This window comes from Carettochelys insculpta, chromosome 9, assembly GCF_033958435.1.
Source record: "Carettochelys insculpta isolate YL-2023 chromosome 9, ASM3395843v1, whole genome shotgun sequence".
NCBI lineage: Eukaryota > Metazoa > Chordata > Testudines > Carettochelyidae > Carettochelys > Carettochelys insculpta.
Genome location: NC_134145.1, coordinates 9,863,417 through 9,884,332, shown reverse-complemented (window position 1 = coordinate 9,884,332; position 20,916 = coordinate 9,863,417). Strand labels below are relative to the sequence as shown.

Here is a 20,916-nt window from a genome sequence, read left to right as displayed (position 1 = left end):
GTCAGACCAAAAGTGCATCTAGCCCAGTATCTTGTCTTCTGACAGTGGCCAATGTCATGTACCCCTGAGGGAAGGAACAGAACAGGTAATCATCAAGTGATCCATCAAGTCTTAACCAAGCTGTACCCTGCAAGATGAAGGGAGAGTTTTCATGTCTCATGCAACCTTGAGATGACCCTCTCCTGGATTCTTTAACCTTACATAAGGGAAAGGTGACTGATAGCACTGCATTGGAGCTGAATTCCTAATTGTTTTGCATGTGAAAACTAAGTGTAGCCTGTTCTTTTCATGCTTTGGGCTTTCATGGCCATTGCTGCAAACTCCCCTGGACCAGTTTCTGCTGAGTAGTTTGTGGACTCCCTTAGTTAGATGCAGCCTTTAGCTTTTAACCACGTGCTTGTCTTTTTTTTCATTTCTCCGTGAGTCAATTATTATGGCTGTAGAAGGCATGGTACGTCACTGGTTAAGATGCTAACCGTGTATTATGAGGACCCTACACAGCAAGCTTGTTTAATACATTATTGCATCGCCTCAGGTTTAACGTTTTTAATTTAAATACCTAATACATAAAGTGTTATTCTTAAATTAACATTTTAATGATTTATGTTTACTTTGCAGATTATAAAATTAATATTAAAAGTAATTAGGAATCCTGCATATTTAATATTCACTCTACTTTTCTTTGTACATTAGGAAGAGGCTACAACTGCTCTTTCAACATCACAGATGCTTCTGAAATTTTACAGTTTCTTTAAGTAAATTCACCCTTTAAAGATACATAAATACACAAATCCTGCTCTTTCAGAACACCTTTAGTTGGGTTGAGAGCTGCAGACCAATGATTACTTAGATATTTTAATGATCGTAAAATGAGGAAAAGAAAATTTTATTATTATCCTGCTATGCAGTTTAGAACATAAGTATGGAAACATTTATACGAATGTACAGCAGGTTATAGTGGACAATCCAAATAAAGCTTTTGCTTATTACATATTGGGTGACTGCTCAGTTTTAAATTAAAATTACAAAAGATGCTTTCCAATCATATGTAATTTTTCTTTATTATTGAACTGCATTTTGCATTTCTTCTCATCACGTTGGCTATGTCTACACTAGCCCAAAACTTCAAAATGGCCATGGAAATGGCCATTTTGAAGTTTACTAATGAAGTTGCTGGCAGCCGCGGCACTTCGAAATTGACATGGCTCATTGCCGTGCGGCTCATCCAGACGGGGCTCCTTTTCGGAAGGACCCCACTTACTTCGAAATCCCCTTGTTCCTAACAGCTGAATTTGCATGGCCATTTCGAAGTTTTGGGCTAGTGTAGACACAGCCATTGGGATTGGAATGAGATTTCATCTCTGTATCATGAAGAGATTTTGCTAGATTTCCAATTAGTATATGAGAACTGCCGTAGTAAAGGTCCATCTACCCAATATCCTGTCTTCTGACAAAAGCCAATGCCACAGAGGAAATGAACAGAATGTATAATCATCAAGTGATCTGTCCCCTGCTTCCCATACATAGTTTCTGATAAACAGAGGATAGGGACACCATAGCAGCCCACCCAGGCTAATAGCTATTAATGGACCTATCCTTAGTAAACATTAGTTCTTTTTTGAACCCTGCTGTAGTCAGTTCTTTTGCATCATGTTTTGTTAATGATACAAGTATAGTTTATAGACAGCTCTTGATCCGCTGTAGTACCATTGAGAACAACAAGAAGTCCTGTGGTGACTTATAGACTAACAGATATTTTGGAGCATAAGCTTTTGTGGGCAAAGATCCACTTTAACAGGAGCACTGATATCAATTACCATTGCACAACCATATCAAAATTTAGTTATGTGGCACTTAAAATTAAATTGTTCACAGATGTATTTCCAATATTGAATTCACAAGAATAAAATATAAGGCCAAATTGCACTTTGTGTTTTCCTCCATTTCTGTTTAATTTTTAAGAGAGATCAATAACATTACCTTTCAGACAAAAGGGGTGTGTTAGAAATATATATGTGATGTTCCTGCAGGCAGTCTGTAAAACACAGATATTAAGTGATTCTGAATAGTCCTATCAGTGTTTTGAGCACTGGTATTCAATACTTAATTGCAGAGATTGTGAACCTTTATTCAGTCAAGGCCACTGACCCACATAGAAATCAGTCGGGGCCATGCACAGGTGAGAAGCAAAAAAACCAAAACAAAACAAAAACCCGTCAACCTCACTGCCAGGTGGGGACAGTGTGCCAAGGCTCAGAAACTTGCTATGCAGCTGGAGCACGAGTGCCAACATGCCCTGCTGCTAGGGGAAGACCTGAGCCTTGCCACTGGCCAGATCCAAGTAAGCTGGGGGCCTGATCTGATCCCTGGGCCATAGTTTCTCCACTGCTGCTTTATTGGAAACATTTGTGATCAGTAAATTCCCTCTGTTCTGTGAAAGCTTGGTAATGGTTTTAAATAATTTGACAGCCATTCCGGCATTGTATAAAATTTCTTCTCTTAGTATAAGGAAGCTTTTATGTAATAAAATATTCAGACTTTGAAGAAATAGAAGCATAAATCTGGAGATGTAGCTGGAGAAATTGTTTATTACATTTATACAGTAGCCTTATTTGCAGAAAGAGTAAGAAAAGGGGGACACTAAATTTTTCTCTGAACCCATGAAGAACATTCAAGACAGCGGCTCAAGGGTCTGTAATAAAAAATCAGAATCCCATTGTGTCCAGATTATGCTGTTCAGTGACAAATCACCAATTACTTTCTGTACCTTAGTTGGATGAGATTATTGATTTAATCTAAAGGTAAAACAGAATTAAAGATTTGAAGCATTTTCCCTTCACGTAAGCCAAGTTATGCACTAATAGCCAGGCAAGTTTTTTTAAAAAAAATGTAATGTCATGGAGAACTGGATGAGTCCTGAAAGAAGTAGTGGAGCATAAGTGTTTCTGTTCACTTCAGTACCATCAGTTTGCAAGTTATTACTATATAATGGCTGTGCCATTGCCTCTGTGAAATAAATTGGTGGTTTCAGTCCAGTTATCAGTAACTCAGGTATCCGCAGCTCTTAAAAGCAATGTCACAGTTATAATTTCTCTTGGCAAGGAGACTCAGATGTTCTCTCTCCTAGAGGTCATTTGATTGTATCGGGATTTACAGAGGTAGGCGGTGCTGCTGCCTGTGTAAAACTTCTTGTGCAAATAGAGAACTCAGTTCTTTGAAATGGTCAGTCCGATGCTAAAATCCTTTATATTTGAAATTTCAAGGTATTTTAAAAAGTAGTAAGGAATACTTTAAGCTGATGAGCAATTTTAAAACTCTTGCTGGGGGAAGAGGGAGGAGAGGGGTGATTTGCGATGTAACTATGTTTATCTTTATAATTAGTATATATTCTGTTACAGTGGTTCACAACCTTTTCACTATTGCGGACCCCCAGTCACCTTCCCCAAACTGTTTGCAGGTCCCCATCGAAGCCAATTCTAGCTGCTATGTATACTTCATTAAATGAAAAAGGAGACCACAACATAGATTTTCAGACAGCAATTAATAACATTATTGGAGGATATTTAATTTAAAAATAATGATTGACTGTAACTTTGCAATTTATTTAAAGCTTATTTTCTATGATCATTTTTATTCATTTTTTTTCCACAGACCCCTGCAGTAGGGGGTCTGCAGACCATAGATTGGGAATCACTGCCAAATCCTTCACTGAGTACATACTGCGGTACTTAAAATAAAGTAGTGTATTTGTATTTTATTAAAGTCTTCCTGCCCACCTTCTTGATTTATAATAGAAGCTCCACCAATAAGAATCAGAAGTTTTGCAGCTCATTTCTCAGGATCTCTTGCTGTAGATAGGATGCACTGTAGCTGTGTAGTGCATCTTTGGGATTAGGATAAGACCCTGAGAAGGTCCTGAAGTTGGATTGGTACCCAAAGCAAAGAACAGAGGTTGTGTTCATGTAAATCAGCTTTGTTTAGAAAGTGGATTCTTGCCTACTGTATTGGCTGCTGCTCTCAAGTGTCATTCTGAAATACTGTATCCCCAGGAAGACTGAACTGTGAAAGCCAGATCTAGATACATCACATGCACGGTTCAGCAGTGACAAATGAACACAGTCATTTGGGTGGCCAATGGTGACTGAAGGCCCTTCTGGTCAGTGGTGCTGCCTAAGCATATAGGAGGAGAGAGGAGTTGACCAGAATTCTGAACTATGTTATCACTTAATCAAGGGGGCGGGGACGATAGTGTAGCAGTGTCAGCGTTAGCCTGCTAAACTCAGGGTTGAGAGTTCAATCCTTGAGGGGGCCATTTAGAGACCTGGAGCAAATAGATTTTAAAAAAAAAAAAAAAGCAATGGTGCTTGGCCCTGAAAAGAGGGCAGCAGACTAGACTCAGTGACCTTCCAAGGTTCCTTCCAGCTTTAAGAGATCTCTGTATTTTTTCATATTGAGAGACTTCTTCATTGTCACAAAAAGTTATCTTTATAGCTAATTCCTCAAAATGCCTTTCTGTAGTACAGCTCCTCACCATTTTGCATGCAGTTAGTGTCACTGTTTCTTCAGGAGACGAGTTGAGTGAATTCTGCATACTGTTGGCATTGGAACCCCACGGTGTCCTATAATATCCTACAGTAGTTTCACTTAGATGTCAATTAAGAGAGGCAGTACAATCAGTCCCTGTGAGCTGACTGCAAATGAGGGTCTGTGGAAAAGTTACCCTTCACTGCTGCTCTTTGAATCAACCAAAAAGAACAACCACAGCCATGTGACTCTGTCAGGTCCCATAAGCAGGTGAATAGCACTTCATGATCAACAGTATTAAAAGCCAAAATGATTCAGTAGAAGGAGAATGGTGATTGATTGCTGTGACTAAGCCAACCATGCTATGAATGCTGAAGCCCTTCTAAAGTTACAGAGCAAATATGGTGGCACAATTAGGTGTGATTTGTAGCTTGAATCCCTAATCCACAAAAACAGCTTAACAAAAAAGAGTTAACATGTCTCCCTGTTGTTCCAGAGTTGTTTAACGTGAAGAATTAAAGGAACACTGTCACACATTTATAGTACTTGACTTTGCAGGTTTTGATTTTTACATTGCATTGTTAATATTTCTATTGTGATAGCATGTAGGAGCCCCGTTTTGCTAGACACCATACAAACATGCAGAACAAAAAGGCATATTTTGTCCTTGAGAGTTTACCAGTGAAGTATAAGATGAAAATGGGTGACAAAAGGGGAGCCTAGGGAATTAATGAGAGAATACTAGTCAGCATGGTAAATGGTGATCATGACATAGTGGTTCTTTCTTAGTAGCAAAAGAAGATGCATTGTGTTCAGGTAGTTGGGTTTGGATATTTATTTTCTTTCTCTGCTTCTGTTTTTCAAATCCTCCTCTGTGTTTTTGAATGTCATTAAAACTTGGAAATCTGTACTTTTTAAACAGGAATATTTATGTCATGTTTATCGCATCCTGTCATGCACCACTGGTGAGAGTCTATCTCTGGACTGGTTGTTTTTAATTTAGGCTAATTATGAGGGTTTTTTTGTTTTTTGTTTTCATTTCCCTGGGGATGGTTTCATTTTTCACTTGTTTTATCTAAGGGGCCAAGCCCTACCCTTCACATAGCTTTGTACATCACAGTTTGCACAAAGACCATTTTGATGCTGTATTACACTTGTCAAGTAAGGCTGCGTCTAAACTATGAGCTAACATCAAATTTATTAAAGTTGATTTATTAATGCTGGGTTTTATCAATTTGATTTTGAGTATCCTAACATTCTTCTTAGAGTGTCCCCGTGGGTGCTCCACATTAGGTGTCAGGCTCGCCCGGCGCCACAGATCGGATCTTCCAAGCAGTTTCTGCCGGACCGCGCATGCGCCGGCGCGCGCCGCTCCCTTGCGCGTTCCTGGCCACGTGCGCGATCCGGTCCCCGCCAGTTCCTCTTAACCACCGTCGGGTGCAGACGGAATCCGAACTAGGCTAAGGCCAAGTTAGCGTATTCAATGGTTTTAACTGTTTTTTCTTTAAAGTTTTCAAGTTCTTAGGCTACTGCAAGTTAGCCAGTTGTTATGTTTCAAAAAAAAAAAACAAACAAACAGCAAGCGGGACAGCATTCAGTCCAGTCCCAGTAACAAGCACCGGAGGCCAGGAGCCTAGGGCCATCAGCCCTCTTGCCGCGGCAGGCCATCAGAGAAGGGGAAAAACAGCACAGAGAAGGTGCTAAGTACCCGTTAACAACTGAAAGACTCACCAACAATGTCCTCTTCAGGATTTAAGAAATGTGAGTCCTGCCGAGAGGCAATGCCAACGTCTGATGGGCATAGTCTATGCATAAGGTGCCTGGGGGAGTCCCATATTACGCAGAAATGCTCCTTCTGTGCAAAACTAACAGCCAGAGCAAGGAAGGACAGGGAGATGCGGCTTAAAATGCTGCTCTTCGACAAGGCCCTCCAGCCAGACGTGCCGGAGCGGCCGCAGCAGGAGGGACCCTCCGGGGCCCATAAAAGGAAAGCCGCCTCCCTCACCCCATCAGTGAAAAAACGGAGGAAAGCCTCCCCAGCCCGATCCCTGCCGGCAGCAACAGCGAGCGGGACGGGAGGAGCGCGCAGCCCCCAGCCGCAGCAACAGCTGATCGGCGTCAGCACGGAGAGCCACGCGGAAGCGGCTCAGCCTCCGATAATCAAACAGCCGCCCCGCACCGCAGGCAGGGTGGTGGCTAAACAAGCGCCGGTACCGGCGGCACCGCAAGCAGCGGCACCGACCCCCGGGGAACCGGCGGTGCAGAGCGCACAGGCACGCAGCCTGCAGGCACTGGAGGACACCGCCCGTGCGGCACCGCCCATGAGCGTGCCAAGCACGGCGGGGACGGGGCAGAGATCCCCTACACGCCAGGGGGCGGAGTTACCTCCTCAAGGGAGGGGGAAGGCTGCACACAAAACGAGGCACCGCAGCCCCTCTCCAGACAGGGCTGCGGAGTTGCTTTCTTTCAGCCCTCCGCTTATGCTGCAGACTCCAACCAGAAGGCAGCGGTCCCCCCTAGCCTACCCGGAGCCCCCATCTCCATTTTTACAACCAGCCTCGCCCTGGCTGGGACCACCTTCACCCTTCCTGGGGTTTGAACCGCTGGAATACTATCCAAAATCGCTCTCTCCAGTGTCCCAGATCTCTCGACGATCTCGTTCCCCCAGACGCAGAGGGTGTGCACTAAGGGAGTGGTCTAGGTCACCTTCCCAAGAACAGTGCCTATACTGCCATGGTCGCCCCTATCACGCGGGGCATAGACACCACCGGCAATCTACCAGGGAAAGATCCCCACAGACGATCTCGTATCCCCGAGGGCAATCGCGACCGGGGACAGAGACTCAAGTATCTCAGGGGGGACTGGTTATGGAACCCCGAGATTTTCCCTCGCAAGCCTCTAGCGAGAGGGTGTACCATCACCAACAGGAACCGGAAGGGTCCAGAGAGGCGTACCCCAGCGGTTCCTTGCTCTCCTCCCCGGATGAGGCTACGGCCCCGGTGGATGTCCATCCTCCGGACGATCTCAAACAGTTTCAAGAGCTGTTTAAGAGGGTGGCCTTCACGCAAGGCATCCAGACAGCAGAGGTGCAAGAAAAACACCATAAGCTCCTCAAAAATCTGAGACCTCCGGCCTCCTCCAAAATAGCAATACCGCTTGATGAAGCAGTCTTGGAGTCCGCCACTATGATATGGCAGACCCCTGCGACTATTCCGCCTGTCCACAAGAGAGCGCATAAGAAATACTTTGTGCCGGCGAAGGGCATGGAGTTCCTGTTCAGCCACCCACAACCAAATTCCTTGGTGGTGGAGTCGTCGCAACAAAGATCAAAGACATCTCAATTCAGGACAGGGGGAACAGACAAAGATGCCAAGAAGCTAGAGCTGTTCGGCAGAAAGGTCTACTCCTGCTCCACTCTACTGTTGCGAATGGCAAATTACGCAGCGCATTTAGCGAACCATAATTTCGACAACTATACTAGGTTAACCTCCCTCATGGACTCGCTTCCAGAGGACAAGAAACCGGTGCTCAAGGCCATCATGCAAGAAGGCTACGCGGCCTCGAGGACGGGAGTTCAGATCGCCCTGGATGTTGCGGACACAGCAGCACGTTCCACAGCTACGGCAGTGGTGATGCGAAGGGAGTCCTGGCTCCAGACTTCGGGTATACCGAGGGATCTGCAGGCAAAGATAGTCGATCTTCCCTTCGACTCGCAGAAGCTGTTTGCTGAATCAACTGACTCGGTCCTTCATTCCAGTAAAGATTCAAGAGCCATACTTAGGACCCTGGGGATTTACACCCCTCCATACAGAAAGAAAAAGTACTACCCTCAACAAAGACAGTACCAGTATCAGCAACAGCGTCCCCAGTACCACAGGGGTTACGAGCAAGGGCGACATCAACAGCACCAGCAGTACAGAACTCCCAGGCGACGTTCACAACAGAGCCGTGCGTCCTCAGGGCAGGGCCAAAGGCCACAAGTTTGACACACAGATCCAGGGCTGCGCCATCACTACCATCGCACAAGGTCATCCGAAGCGGCTATTCCACCATCGCCTCCGACCATTCTACGACCAGTGGCAAAGGATCACCACAGACAAATGGGTGCTGGAGATCATAGCCACGGGGTACGCCATCCCCTTCCAGTCGCTCCCACCGCCACGACCTCCACCCAGGCCCCACCTCCAGGAGGCCTCCCATGTAGTGAGGCTCAAGCAGGAGGTAGACCATCTCATGCTCATAAGGCAGTGGAAAGAGTGCCGGAGCAACTGCAAGGAAAAGGGTTCTACTCGAGGTACTTCCTCATGGAGAAAAAGACAGGAGGCTGGAGGCCCATCTTAGATCTTCGCGGCCTCAACCGGTACCTGCGCAAGCAACGCTTTCGGATGATCACAATCGCCTCCATCCTTACGGCACTGGACGATGGAGATTGGTTCGCAGCCCTCGATTTACAAGATGCGTATTTTCACATAACTATCCATCCGGCTCACCGGCGATTCCTCTGCTTCATGGTAAGCAACGAACATTTTCAATACAAGGTCGTACCGTTTGGCCTCTCCTCGGCCCCCAGAGTCTTCACCAAGACCTTGGCAGTGGTGTCAGCCTACCTGCGCAGACAGGGGGTATTTATATTCCCGTATCTGGACGACTGCCTACTCAAAGGGGCCTCGAAGGAGGAGGTACTACGCATGATACGCGTCACAGCAGGCACGTTCTCTTCGCTCGGCCTGGTTATCAGTCTGGCAAAATCAAAGATAGACCCCACACAGGACATAGAGTTCATAGGGGCATGCATAAATTCTATTACAGCGAGAGTATATCTACCAGAGACTCGCTTTCGGGCCATCGGCTCCCTCGTGCAGGTCATCACCTTCAGCCCTACGGTGCCGGTCCTGACGTGCTTACAGCTGCTGGGCCACATGGCAGCGGCGACGTTCGTAGTACAGAACGCCAGGTTACACATGCACAGCATGCAGCACTGGCTGGCGAGCGTATACAAACCGGCAGCACACACCGTTCACAGGGTGGTGTCGCCCACAGCAGAGGTGCGCAAATCCCTGCAATGGTGGGTAAACCCCAAGAACTTGCTAACAGGGGTACCCTTCCACCAACCACAAATATCGGTTTTTCTTACTACAGATGCCTCCCTCATAGGGTGGGGAGCACACATGGGCGAAGAGGTGACTCAAGGGCTGTGGTCCTCCACGGAGCAGTCACTGCACATAAATATACTGGAGCTCAGAGCAGTGTTCAACGCCTGCAGACACCTTCGAGACCATATACAAGGCAAAGTCGTCGGGATCAGTACAGACAATACCTCTACCATGTTTTATATAAACCAGCAAGGAGGAGCTTGGTCCCGTGCCTTATGTGCGGAAGCAGTCCGATTATGGAACTGGTGCATCGCCAACAATATAATCTTGAAAGCCTCGTACTTACCAGGCGCTCACAATGTGAAGGCAGACCAGCTGAGCAGGCATTTTGCACTCACGCACGAGTGGCAGATCCGTCCCGATCTGCTACGACCGATTTTCCACGCATGGGGTTTTCCCCAGATAGACCTGTTTGCCACTCAACACAACAAGAAGTGCCCACGATTCTGCTCCAGGGCAGGACTGGGATGGGGGTCCCTGGGGGACGCATTCGCGATCTCGTGGAGGGGCCCCCTGCTTTATGCTTTTCCTCCCACAGTGCTGATCCACAAAGTCTTGCAGAAAGCAGGAGGGAAGGAGCCCGAATGATCCTGATAGTCCCAACTTGGGATCGACAGCAATGGTTCCCCCTACTCCTGTGCATGTCGGACCGTCCACCGATGCCTCTTCCGGTGGCGCCGGATCTGCTCACGCAAGCCCAGGGGTCCATAGTGCATCCACACCCCCAAGGCCTGCGACTACAAGCGTGGTTAATCCATGGCTCAGCTCCCTAGAGAGTACATGCACAGAGGAAGTGCAGCAAGTCCTAGGAAGTAGCAGGAGGACTTCCACCAGGAAGACCTACAAGCAGAAATGGACTCGCTTCACGGCTTGGTGTTCTACCAAACAGCTGGCCCCCCTTTCGGTGCCTATACCTATAATATTAGAGTATTTACTGGACCTCAAGAGAGGAGGACTCTCACTATCCTCGTTAAAGGTCCACCTTGCTGCCATTTCGGCGTTCAGACACGAGGAGGAAGGGTACACGGTGTTCGCCCATCCCATGGTTACCAGGTTCCTCAAAGGGTTGGTAAACCTATACCCCCCTCGGAAACCGATTCCACCTTCGTGGAACTTGGACCTGGTGCTTAACGCGCTAACGGGACCACCGTTCGAGCCCTTGGCCACAGTTCCCCTCCGCCTCCTTACGATAAAGACGACCTTTCTTCTCGCAATTACGTCAGCTTGCGGCGGTTATGGCAACGCCACCCTGCACTGTTTTTTCCAAGGGGGCGGTAACCATACGGCTGCATCCAGCCTTTGTTCCCAAGGTTTCTTCTGAGTTTCACATTAACGAACCTATTGTTCTACCCTCGTTTTATCCAAAGCCTCATAACTCTAACAAAGAGGCGCGCCTACACCTCCTGGACGTGAGGAGGGCTCTAGCCTTCTATGTAGACAGGACCAAGTCCTTCCGGAAAACGGGTAGACTCCTAGTCTCTCTCGCTCCCAAATCGAAAGGAGAAGGTCTCTCTTCGCAGAGAATCTCGAAGCACATCGTATCCTGCATAAAAATGTGCTACGAGCTCAAAAAGACTCCTTTATTGGCCACTCCCAGGGCTCGTTCCACTAGGGCGGTGGCGGCATCAACAGCCTTTTTCAAGGGCGTTGCGCTAAAAGACATTTGCAGAGCGGCGACCTGGTCATCCTACGACACCTTCGCCAAACATTACGCCCTTCACAGGGTATTCCAAGAGGATACCCGTCTCTCGACAGCGGTCCTCTCGGGGACAAGCTGCACATAATCCGATTACCCACCTCCTATCTTGGGTTACTGCTGGGTAGTCACCTAATGTGGAGCACCCCCGGGGACACTCGAAGAAGAAAGACAGGTTACTCACCGTAGTAACGGTGGTTCTTCGAGATGTGTCCCCGTGGGTGCTCCACTACCCGCCCATCCTCCCCGCTTCGGATCTCTGTTAGTGTTTTGCAGGGGCATCCGAGGCGGTTGGTCAAGGAACTGGCGGGGACCGGATCGCGCACGTGGCCAGGAGCGCGCAAGGGAGCGGCACGTGCCGGCGCATGCGCGGTCCGGCAGAAACTGCTTGGAAGATCCGATCTGCGGCCCCGGGCGAGCCCGACACCTAATGTGGAGCACCCACGGGGACACATCTCGAAGAACCACCGTTACTACGGTGAGTAACCTGTCTTTCCCACATGCTCCCCACAAAATCGACTTATTGCTGCCAAACACAAGTAGCTTAAATTGATTGTTGCAGCAGTATATTGTGGGAACCTATCCCACAGTTCCCTGAGACCCATAGCATTCTGGCTATTTTCACTGGTACAGCATGAGAAAAAAATGCCCCTCAAGTGGATGTGGGTATCTGATGACATCTTCCCACATTTCATTTCCCCCATTCCCCTGCTGTGTTAAACAAATGTCCCTTTTCCCAGGCGAGGTCTGACCCTCAGAACAAGAATTTTCATCTCTGCAACAACTGCAATACTTTGAACCCAATCCATAATCTTAGAAATACCCATCTAAGTACCCATGGGTGTTACACTGGTGAACGTCTGCCTGATCATCTGTCAGTGGCACTTTCTGTGTCTATGGGCAATGGGGAACCAGGGGTTAGTTATGGAGAGGGAGCCTGAGAAACGGCTGCCACATTGGAATGAGTACAGTTTAAATCCTTTAATGATGATCCGTTGGAGAGCAAATCTGGTTCCAGACCCTGCTTCTGGGCTCTTGATGTTCCACTGCTCCCAACCCCCAGCTATATTCCCCAGGCAGCTGCCAGTCCCCAAAAACCGGGGCTGCTGATGGAGACTTCCCCCAGACGGCAAAAGACCTCAGACTACAGCCAGCACCCAAAAATCATGACCGCCCAGGGAGACCCATCATCTGCCCCTATTAACAGCATGCCCAGGCTTGGATCTAGGTTTGGACCTAGCAAAGAAGACCCTCAGAACAAGAATATTCTGGAAAAGCAAAGCAATTAGCTTATGAACGAAGCTGAGCATCTTGAAAACGTGTGTATTCAGCAGCATGTTGTACAGATGTGAGATATGGGTGATAATGAAAGATTTGAAAAGAAGAATATTGGCATTCAAAAGGAGTTGTTATAGAAAGATTCTGAGAATAGAATGGATACAGAAGGTCACCAATGAGGATTTATATAGACAGATACAGCTGAAAGAGAACCTACGACAGAAGGTTATAAATCGGAAGCTACAACTATTTGGGCATATTTGCCGAATGGACAATGAACAAAAAATCAAGACCCTGGTATTCGGTATAATGGATGGTTTAAATAGGAGCGGCAGACCCCACAGAGAATGGGTAGATGATATAGTAGATTGCTGCAGAGCTAGTCTACAGAAACTAAGCTACTCTGCACTGGACAGGGAAAGATGGAAGGAAATAGTGAAAGAGGCATCGGATACCAACGGGCGCTGAGTCCACAGTTGATGATGATTGTGATGATGAAGCCTTACTTGGAGAACTGTGGTAATAGTAGAGCGACTACATTGCCTTCAGTGGCTTTCGTAAGAAGATCACGACGATAGCCAGCACCCAAAATCATGACTGCCCAGGCAGGCCCACCACCTGCCTCTCTTAACAGAGTGCCCAGGCTTGGATCTAGGTTTGAACGTGGCAAAGATGCAGACCTCCTGGAAAAGAAGACCCTTAAAACAAGAATTTGTTTAAGTACATGTGGGCGCCATACTGACACTGCAATGAGTTATTGAAACAATTAAGGCTCTGGGCGGCTTAAAGATCCCCGACTATAGCCAGCCCCGAAAATCATGTCTGCTGAGGGAGACTTCTCCCGGGCAGCTAGAAGACCCCTGGCTACAGCCAGCACTGAAAATCGTGACCACCGAGGGAGACTTGACCCGACCAGCTAAAAGACCCCTGGCTATAGCCAGCCCCTTGGCCTTTAGATAAGGCCCATACAAGAATTTCCTCTGAGAGGACAGCCACTCTAGTGACTAAGTATTTTCTTCTGTTGCCCAAAAATCATGCCTGCCCAGAGAGACTTCCCTGACTGGCTATAGGCCCCTCACTGCATGCAAGCTGCGTGGCACCTTGCACAGTGTGTCCTTTTATTGGTTTGGGGTCAAGCCACGTGGTGCAGCTAGGTGCTGGAAAGTTCCAGACTGCGTGGCGCCTCCGGGGGGAGGCAACAGAGGGGATGTGGGTGTCCAGACAAAATGGAAGCGGCTGAAAAGAAGTTTCTCATCTAAGGACGAACCCCACCCACAGACTAGCTGCCACGTGATTTTGGTGAGGGAAAGTTACAGACTATGTGGCACCTTTTGGGGAAGGATGGGAGAGGATGGGGGGTGGGACAACATGTAAACAGCTGAAAAGAAGTTCCCAATCCTATCACACAAGCATGGCCCCCACCCACAACCCACCTGTCACATGGTGTGGTGAGGGGCACCAGGCAGCCCAGGAAAAAAGACAGCTAGCAGAGGCAGACACAGAACCCCAGACCTCACAGCCATGCTAATAACAAACAGAAAGAGAGAAGATTTGTCAGCCTCTAATGACCCTACAACCACGGGCTTCCAGGTGCCGAATTGAAAGAGTCTTCCTGTTGCCTAATTCCTCCACACCTGAGAGTAGTGAAGATGAAAGAGGCCAGAGCAGAGAACTGAGGTGTATTGTGGGGTACATACAGGACATCTCTGGAGGCTAATGAATTCGATTTAAAGACATGGCACTTCCTCACTATCCTTCATTCAGAATTTTAAATTCAAACTGAATGCTACACCCATCAGGTTACTACAGTGTTATAATATCGATATTATTTTAATTTTAGTCCACCGTACATCGAGCTAATGGAATTTACAGTGAAGACCGACACTTGCTAAAATCAGGCCAGATGACTTAACATTGATATTATCTTATAGTATAGGTATAACCTAAGAGTTCTCTCTCAGCAAGTCCTATGCTGCTGTGGGGCAAGGGTTAGGGGGCAGGTAGCATGCCATGTGTTTCTACGCATGCACCCGTGACCTCATATGCTGATTCCTCCCTGGGATTACTCCACTTTCGTCCATGAATTTTTCTGTTAATACCATTCTAAAGTGTTGTTTTAGCAAATATAAAGCAGAATAAAGAATTAGGGAAAATTAGGATTTTTTAAAACCAGGCACAATGTCAAAAAATAGAGTAGTGCTATCCTGGCGCATGCAAAAATCATGCGTGTGACCACCGAAAATCATGAACATGCCTTAAAAAACAGAAGCTAGTAAAAACTATAAAAGTTGGATTCTTATTGTTTATCTCTGAGCCATCACAGTTCATGTTTTGATGCTTTTTTTCTCAGCAACGACAGGACCAGACCTTTTTTTTTAAATAAAAATTAAGATTTCTCATGATTTCAGGATTTAGCAGGGGAACATTTAAAAGAAACGTCAAATATTGCCTAATTCAGATAAATTTGCAAGAGATGCCTACTAAAAATTTAACAGTTATTAATGGTTTGCCATATCATATCAGCTGTTCTTGTGGTGATTTTATTCAAATAGTCAACTATTTCCAGTGGCCTTTTATTCTCCTGAATAAGGGAGTAGAATGCTGTACTAATGAGACCCATACACACATCGTGTGTGAGCAAACTGTAACACCTTGCTCGTATTATTTGGAAAGGGGTGTGGGTATTTTCTCTACCATCAGCAGCACTTCAAAAGCCATGCCTTTATTACACCAAAACAGAGGTATTTCACTGCTAGTGGATTTTAATTGATGGATATGACAGGTCTAATAATCCTATTATCTTTCTAGACAATTTCACATAGAAGAATTGCAGTAAAAAATCTTCACAACCTCCTTCTATTTTTGGTTTTACATTTGTTTTTACTGCACTATGGTCAGTGCCTATATGTTTTTTCCCAGCTTTAATAAGTGTTGATTTAGTTATTCAAAGTTCCCAGGAGAAAGGGAGAATGTGCTACTGTTGTAATGCTAAATTATTTTTATGCAGTTTATTTTTGTAACTTTCTTGCAAGAGAGTTTTAATTTTTTTTCCTGCAGAATTTTTTCCCCAAAGAATCTTGGCCTTTCTCTTAGTTCCCCACCCCACTCTGTAGCATCTCCCTCACATGCACACTAAATACTTTTTGTAATTAAAAAACAAAGGAACTAGTAGGGTGCTATTTACCCTTCCTTTCTGCCAGTACTCCTCCATTTCCACTTTTGGTTAGAGATCACAGTAATCCAGTTTGTTGCAGAAAACAAGCCTTCCAGTAGTGACATCTGGTTCTTTGATTAGCACCACAGGTATTCGTAATGTCAGTTCTGTTGGCAGCTTTGGCGATCCACTGGAAGAACTGGTGCACTTTTATCTAGATGAGAATGAGAAAAATCCCTTGTGTGAGACAGAATAAAAGATTTGTTTTTCTCCATGCCACTATTAATTCCCTCAGAAGTATGAAAGTACTGATTGCTGCTTGGTAGCATGGTATGCTTAATGAGTTTGTTGTGTGATATTTTGATGAAAGAATACAGCCTGTGTACACACCATCCACTTATATAACCACTACATTGCTTTGCAGAACTGAATGAGAAAAGGATCAGAGTTTTATATTTATTTGTGTATTGTGTGTGTGTGTTGGTTTAAGAGTGTAAAAACCTACTAAGTCATGCAATCTAACTCCCTTCTAGTTTTGTTTATCTTATGTCTTTCTACGGTTTTGTCCAGTAAAATTGTAAGTCCTGTGCGATGAGGCTTCCATGATTCCTTAGGAGGCTGTTTACCAGTCTTAATCCATATCATCGACTGAGAGTGTTCCTTGTTATACATCTTCAACTTTTTATTTTCTTAGATTAATTTCAGTACTTCTAGCTATGACCTAGCCTTGCTGAAGTCAATTTGCCATGAAGTATTGTCGCTGATCTCATCCCAAGTGTTCACACTTAAAAACTGCTCTCCTTACTTGAAGGCTACAGCACTTTTATCAACAGCGTTCTGCCATTCCCCTATGAAGCAAATCTCCTCTGTTGACAATCTGTCAATAGAAAACAAGTGTGGACGCTCCGGGGAAGTGGCATCTGTCAACGGAAAGGGCTTCCAGGACACTGGACAACCCTGTTTGTGGAACTTCCACTTGGCCATTTTGTCCAGAGAGCGTATGGGCAGTCTGCTTTTTTAATCCACTTTGCAGTCTGGCTGTGATTGTTGATGGAAGTTTTGTTGGAAGGTATCTTTCAACAGAAACTTCTGTCAACAGATCACTCTAGTGTAGACATAGCCAAAATATGTGTGTGTACTTATAAGAATGCTGTTTATTGTAGTTTAGCTAAACTGTGTGTCTTTAGCTTGTTAGTTATTTCTAATAGATCAGTCCCTTGAGGGACTCTTATTGTTCATAACTAAGCTTCTTTCAGTTAGTGAATATCATTTTGTTAATATAATACTCATAAGTCAGTACAATATTCCAGATTGCCAGGGTATGTCAGCATTCTGAAAGGGTGCTGTTTGAGTAGTATAGTACTTCACCTGGCTTGTAATGTAAAGGTCAGCTAATCTGTGATACTCATGGATTGTAGTATCATGAAAAGAATCAGAGCACTTTTCACATCTAGGAGTATGCTTGTTGTGTTACAGTCTCATAACTTCAACAGGTTTTCAATTAGCAGGTTTTCTACTGCCCATAATGGTTCTGGGCTGCAAGAAGCTAATAAACCTGGACAACAAAGGAAGTAATGTAATTTCATGACCAGAAATGCATTTTATGGTTTTCAATTGTTTTTAGTAGCCACACCGTGCTGATTGTTGCTAAACTAAAGGATGTCTTTGCTCCAAGTTAAGATTATGTTGTAGAACAAGTTGTCTCTAATTTTTTTTCACACCTTGGGCACTTTCAACTCCAATCCACTTTTGCAATAGTGGACTTTTTCAATTTCTGAGCCATAATATTAGCCAGAAGTGTACTGGTTTAAAACTTGTGTTTTGAGTCTGTTTTCAATTTTGATATCAAATTATTCAAAGCACATGACATTTTAATGCAGTTTGTCTTTTCAAATAGATTTGCTTTCTAATGCATGTGACAACAGGACTTTGCTCATCAGTTAAAGCATAACATTTCAGAGCAGTTGTTACCTAAAATATTATCATAAGGCATAAGAAAACACATGATTTAAGTTGCCTTTCATGAACATAATTAAGAATTAATAAGCCTGTGCCAGTGGCTGGTCCTCAGATTTTCCACTGTTTTGCCTTTTGTGACCTATGTTATTAAAAGTCCATTATTTTTACAGACTTTATTAAATTGGATCTTATTAAAGCATTCTATATTTGCATTTGGTCTTTCATAATTCATTATTATTATGACATTTACTTTTTACCATCAGATCTGAAAACATATCATAAGCTACCCTTTTCTCTTGAAAGAAATGCTAATTTCAAACAGTCCTCTAATGGAAGAGAAAAGCTTTATCAGTTTTTTCATTTATCCAAGATCGTGTTAAGAATACTAATGCTAGACTTCTGTATGCTAATATCTGAGCACTTTTTTTGGTCAAAAGCACAGAATTATTGTTTTAGACCACACCGCAAAGGGGCTACTATTCTGAAAGAAAATAAAAATCTAAAGTAGTTTAATTTTGACTTATTAAAACATTTTAATGTTTCCATAGTTAAATTATCATTGTTGTATGAATAATTGTGATTTTATACTTTTTTCATAGTGTAAGTAATATCCTTTATTTGTTTATTTTAAACATTCTGTCTTCTTTGAAGATTGGGTTGTCTATTTTAAGTTTTTTATTATTCATAGCACAATTTGATAGATACCAGAAACGTGGAATTCTTTGTCAAAAAGTCAGTCACTGCCAGGTAAAGTTTATGATAATGCTTCTCATGGGAAGTCTCTCATCGTTGAAAATGTACTTTTTGCAGTAAATTTTGAGAGATAAGGAACTCCACAGTTGAACGCAGTGGCCCGGGTTTTATAGCTCTGAATTAAACTGTCAAATTTTAATATTTCTGTAAGGAAGAGATTTGTGTTAGCTGAATTCTTTTCTTAAAAAGCCGCTGTAACTGAAACTCTACAAAGTAAACTTTTATGTTTTTTCTGTACCTTTTAGGTTTCTGACCATGTGCACTAGACACTTTGGGAGCGTTGTAGCCCAAACAATTCGAACTCAGAAGACAGATCAGTTTCCACTTTTCCTTATTATTATGGGAAAACGATCGTCTAATGAAGTGTTGAATGTAATACAAGGTATTAATTGTTCTTCTTTATTGGTGCTAATTTCTTATATGTGTATCAATGCTGTGAGGAGACCTACCTATTATCCATTTAGTCTTCGTCATGTGATTTTTAATTTTTTTATTATTAACCTGTTGCAGGACAAAAACTGCATTACAGTAAGATAAATAGCCACAGAACATAAATATGTTATGTTAAGTAACACTAAAGAACTAAATTATCAGAATTATAATAAAATCATGGTGCAATATTTTTCAGATAGAGAACTGCATGAATATTAATAATATCTCTGGGCCAAGATTTTTAAAATAGACACTAACTGTTGGAACCTTCAACCAGGTGTGGAAGCCACATTGGTTTTTGTAGGTGAATCATAGAATTCTAGGGCTGGAAGGGACTTCAGGAGGTCATCTAGACCAGCCCCTGCCTAAAGCAGGAATCGACTCCAACTAAATCATCCCAGCCACGACTGTGTCAAGCCGGCACTTAAAAACTTCTATGAATGGAGATTCCAGCACTTCTCTCGGTAGCGCCTGTTGGTGAAATAGTTTTTCCTAATATCCAACCTACACATCTCCCTCTGTAATTTCAGACCATCGTTCCTTGTTCTGTCATCTGTCACCACTGAGAACAGTCTCTCTCCATCCTGTTTAGAGCCCCCTTTCAGGAAGTTGAAGGCTTCTATCAAATGGCCCCCCAGGCTTCTCTTCTGCAAACTAAATGGGCCCAAATCTCTCAGCTTCTTCTCATAGATCATGTGCTCCAGATCCTTAATCATTTTTGCTGCCCTCCGCTTAACCCGCTCCAATGCGTCCACATCTTTTCTATACTGGGGGGCCCAGAAGTGGATGCAGTACTTTGGATGTGACCTCACCAGTGCTGAGTAGATGGGAATAATAACTTCTTTAGATCTGCTGGAAATGCCGATCTGCTCTTTAACACCAATAAACCATTAACCCCATAGTTTAGTGTGAGCTAGTTTTGGTCCCAAAGATGATACCCTTATGCTGCAATTCAAATCTAGCTAGTGTTGACCGTAACTAAAACATATTCTCATCTAAAAACTTTGTAGCTCTTCGTTTGAGATGACTTTACAGTCTTTGCCTAGTTGTAATGGACAAGTGGCCTCACACATAATAACTCTCACAGGTGGCACTAACTGGCTGTTTGGGTAGCAGTCCCAGAAGAGAAACTGAAAACTAAGTGGGTCATCATAGGAGACAGAACTGACCTCTCAACCTTACTAAAGAAGGTTGATGCACATTGCTACAACAGCATGAGGAATTACGCACTCTCAGCACCTGTGTTGGATTTGTTTTGAGGATAGATGTCCAAGGCTGTTCAGTCTAGAATAGGTACACTGTGTAGGAGAAACAAAACTTGTCATCATTGAAAACAAAACTGATTGTGAGTTTTATGTTGAGTTGAATCATTTGTGTGTGATCACAATGTTCTTCTTCCCCTTTTAACTCATTTATTTTTTAGACTGGATACTAACAGACCAATGTCCTATGCCATGTGACCTCACTAAAAAGATGATTGAGTCTGCCTACTTAGGTAGTGGCATCTTGAAGTGGCAAAATGCTATAAAAATGTTATCAAAGATTCTTACACCTACGTGATGAAAATTATCAATAAAAAAACTATGTTAGAGATGCCATTGATGGGTACAAAACCAAATATTTTCATTTGTACCATTTAAAAGTTCAGCCCTCATTTGCACTTGTTAGGATTTGCTGATGGAACATTTTAAAACTTTTAAACAAAAAAACAAACTAAAATGAGATATTAGCATTTCCTAATTGGCCATTTCTCAAATACTAGTTATTCCTTATGGATTAATTCTGGAATGACTTTTATAATATGAAGTTCAGCTATCTTTCTTTGTTGCTAGGTAACACAACAGTAGATGAGCTAATGATGAGACTGATGGCTGCAATGGAGATCTTCAGTGCTCAGCAGCAAGAAGACATAAAGGATGAGGTGAGAATTGACAGTTACTGCAGACTCCTAATGGATTTCAAGGATG

At 44.0% G+C, this 20,916-nt stretch overlaps 1 protein-coding gene across 1 annotated transcript in view; it reads left to right on the top strand.

The window, feature by feature from the left end:
• FAF1 (Fas associated factor 1) overlaps positions 1-20,916 on the top strand; it is a 283,789-nt gene that overhangs the window by 217,339 nt on the left and 45,534 nt on the right. Inside the window, exons 14-15 of the mRNA XM_075002704.1 lie at positions 18,763-18,899; positions 20,782-20,870. Coding sequence (XP_074858805.1) covers positions 18,763-18,899; positions 20,782-20,870 — 226 coding nt within the window. The remainder of the gene's footprint in view (positions 1-18,762; positions 18,900-20,781; positions 20,871-20,916) is intronic.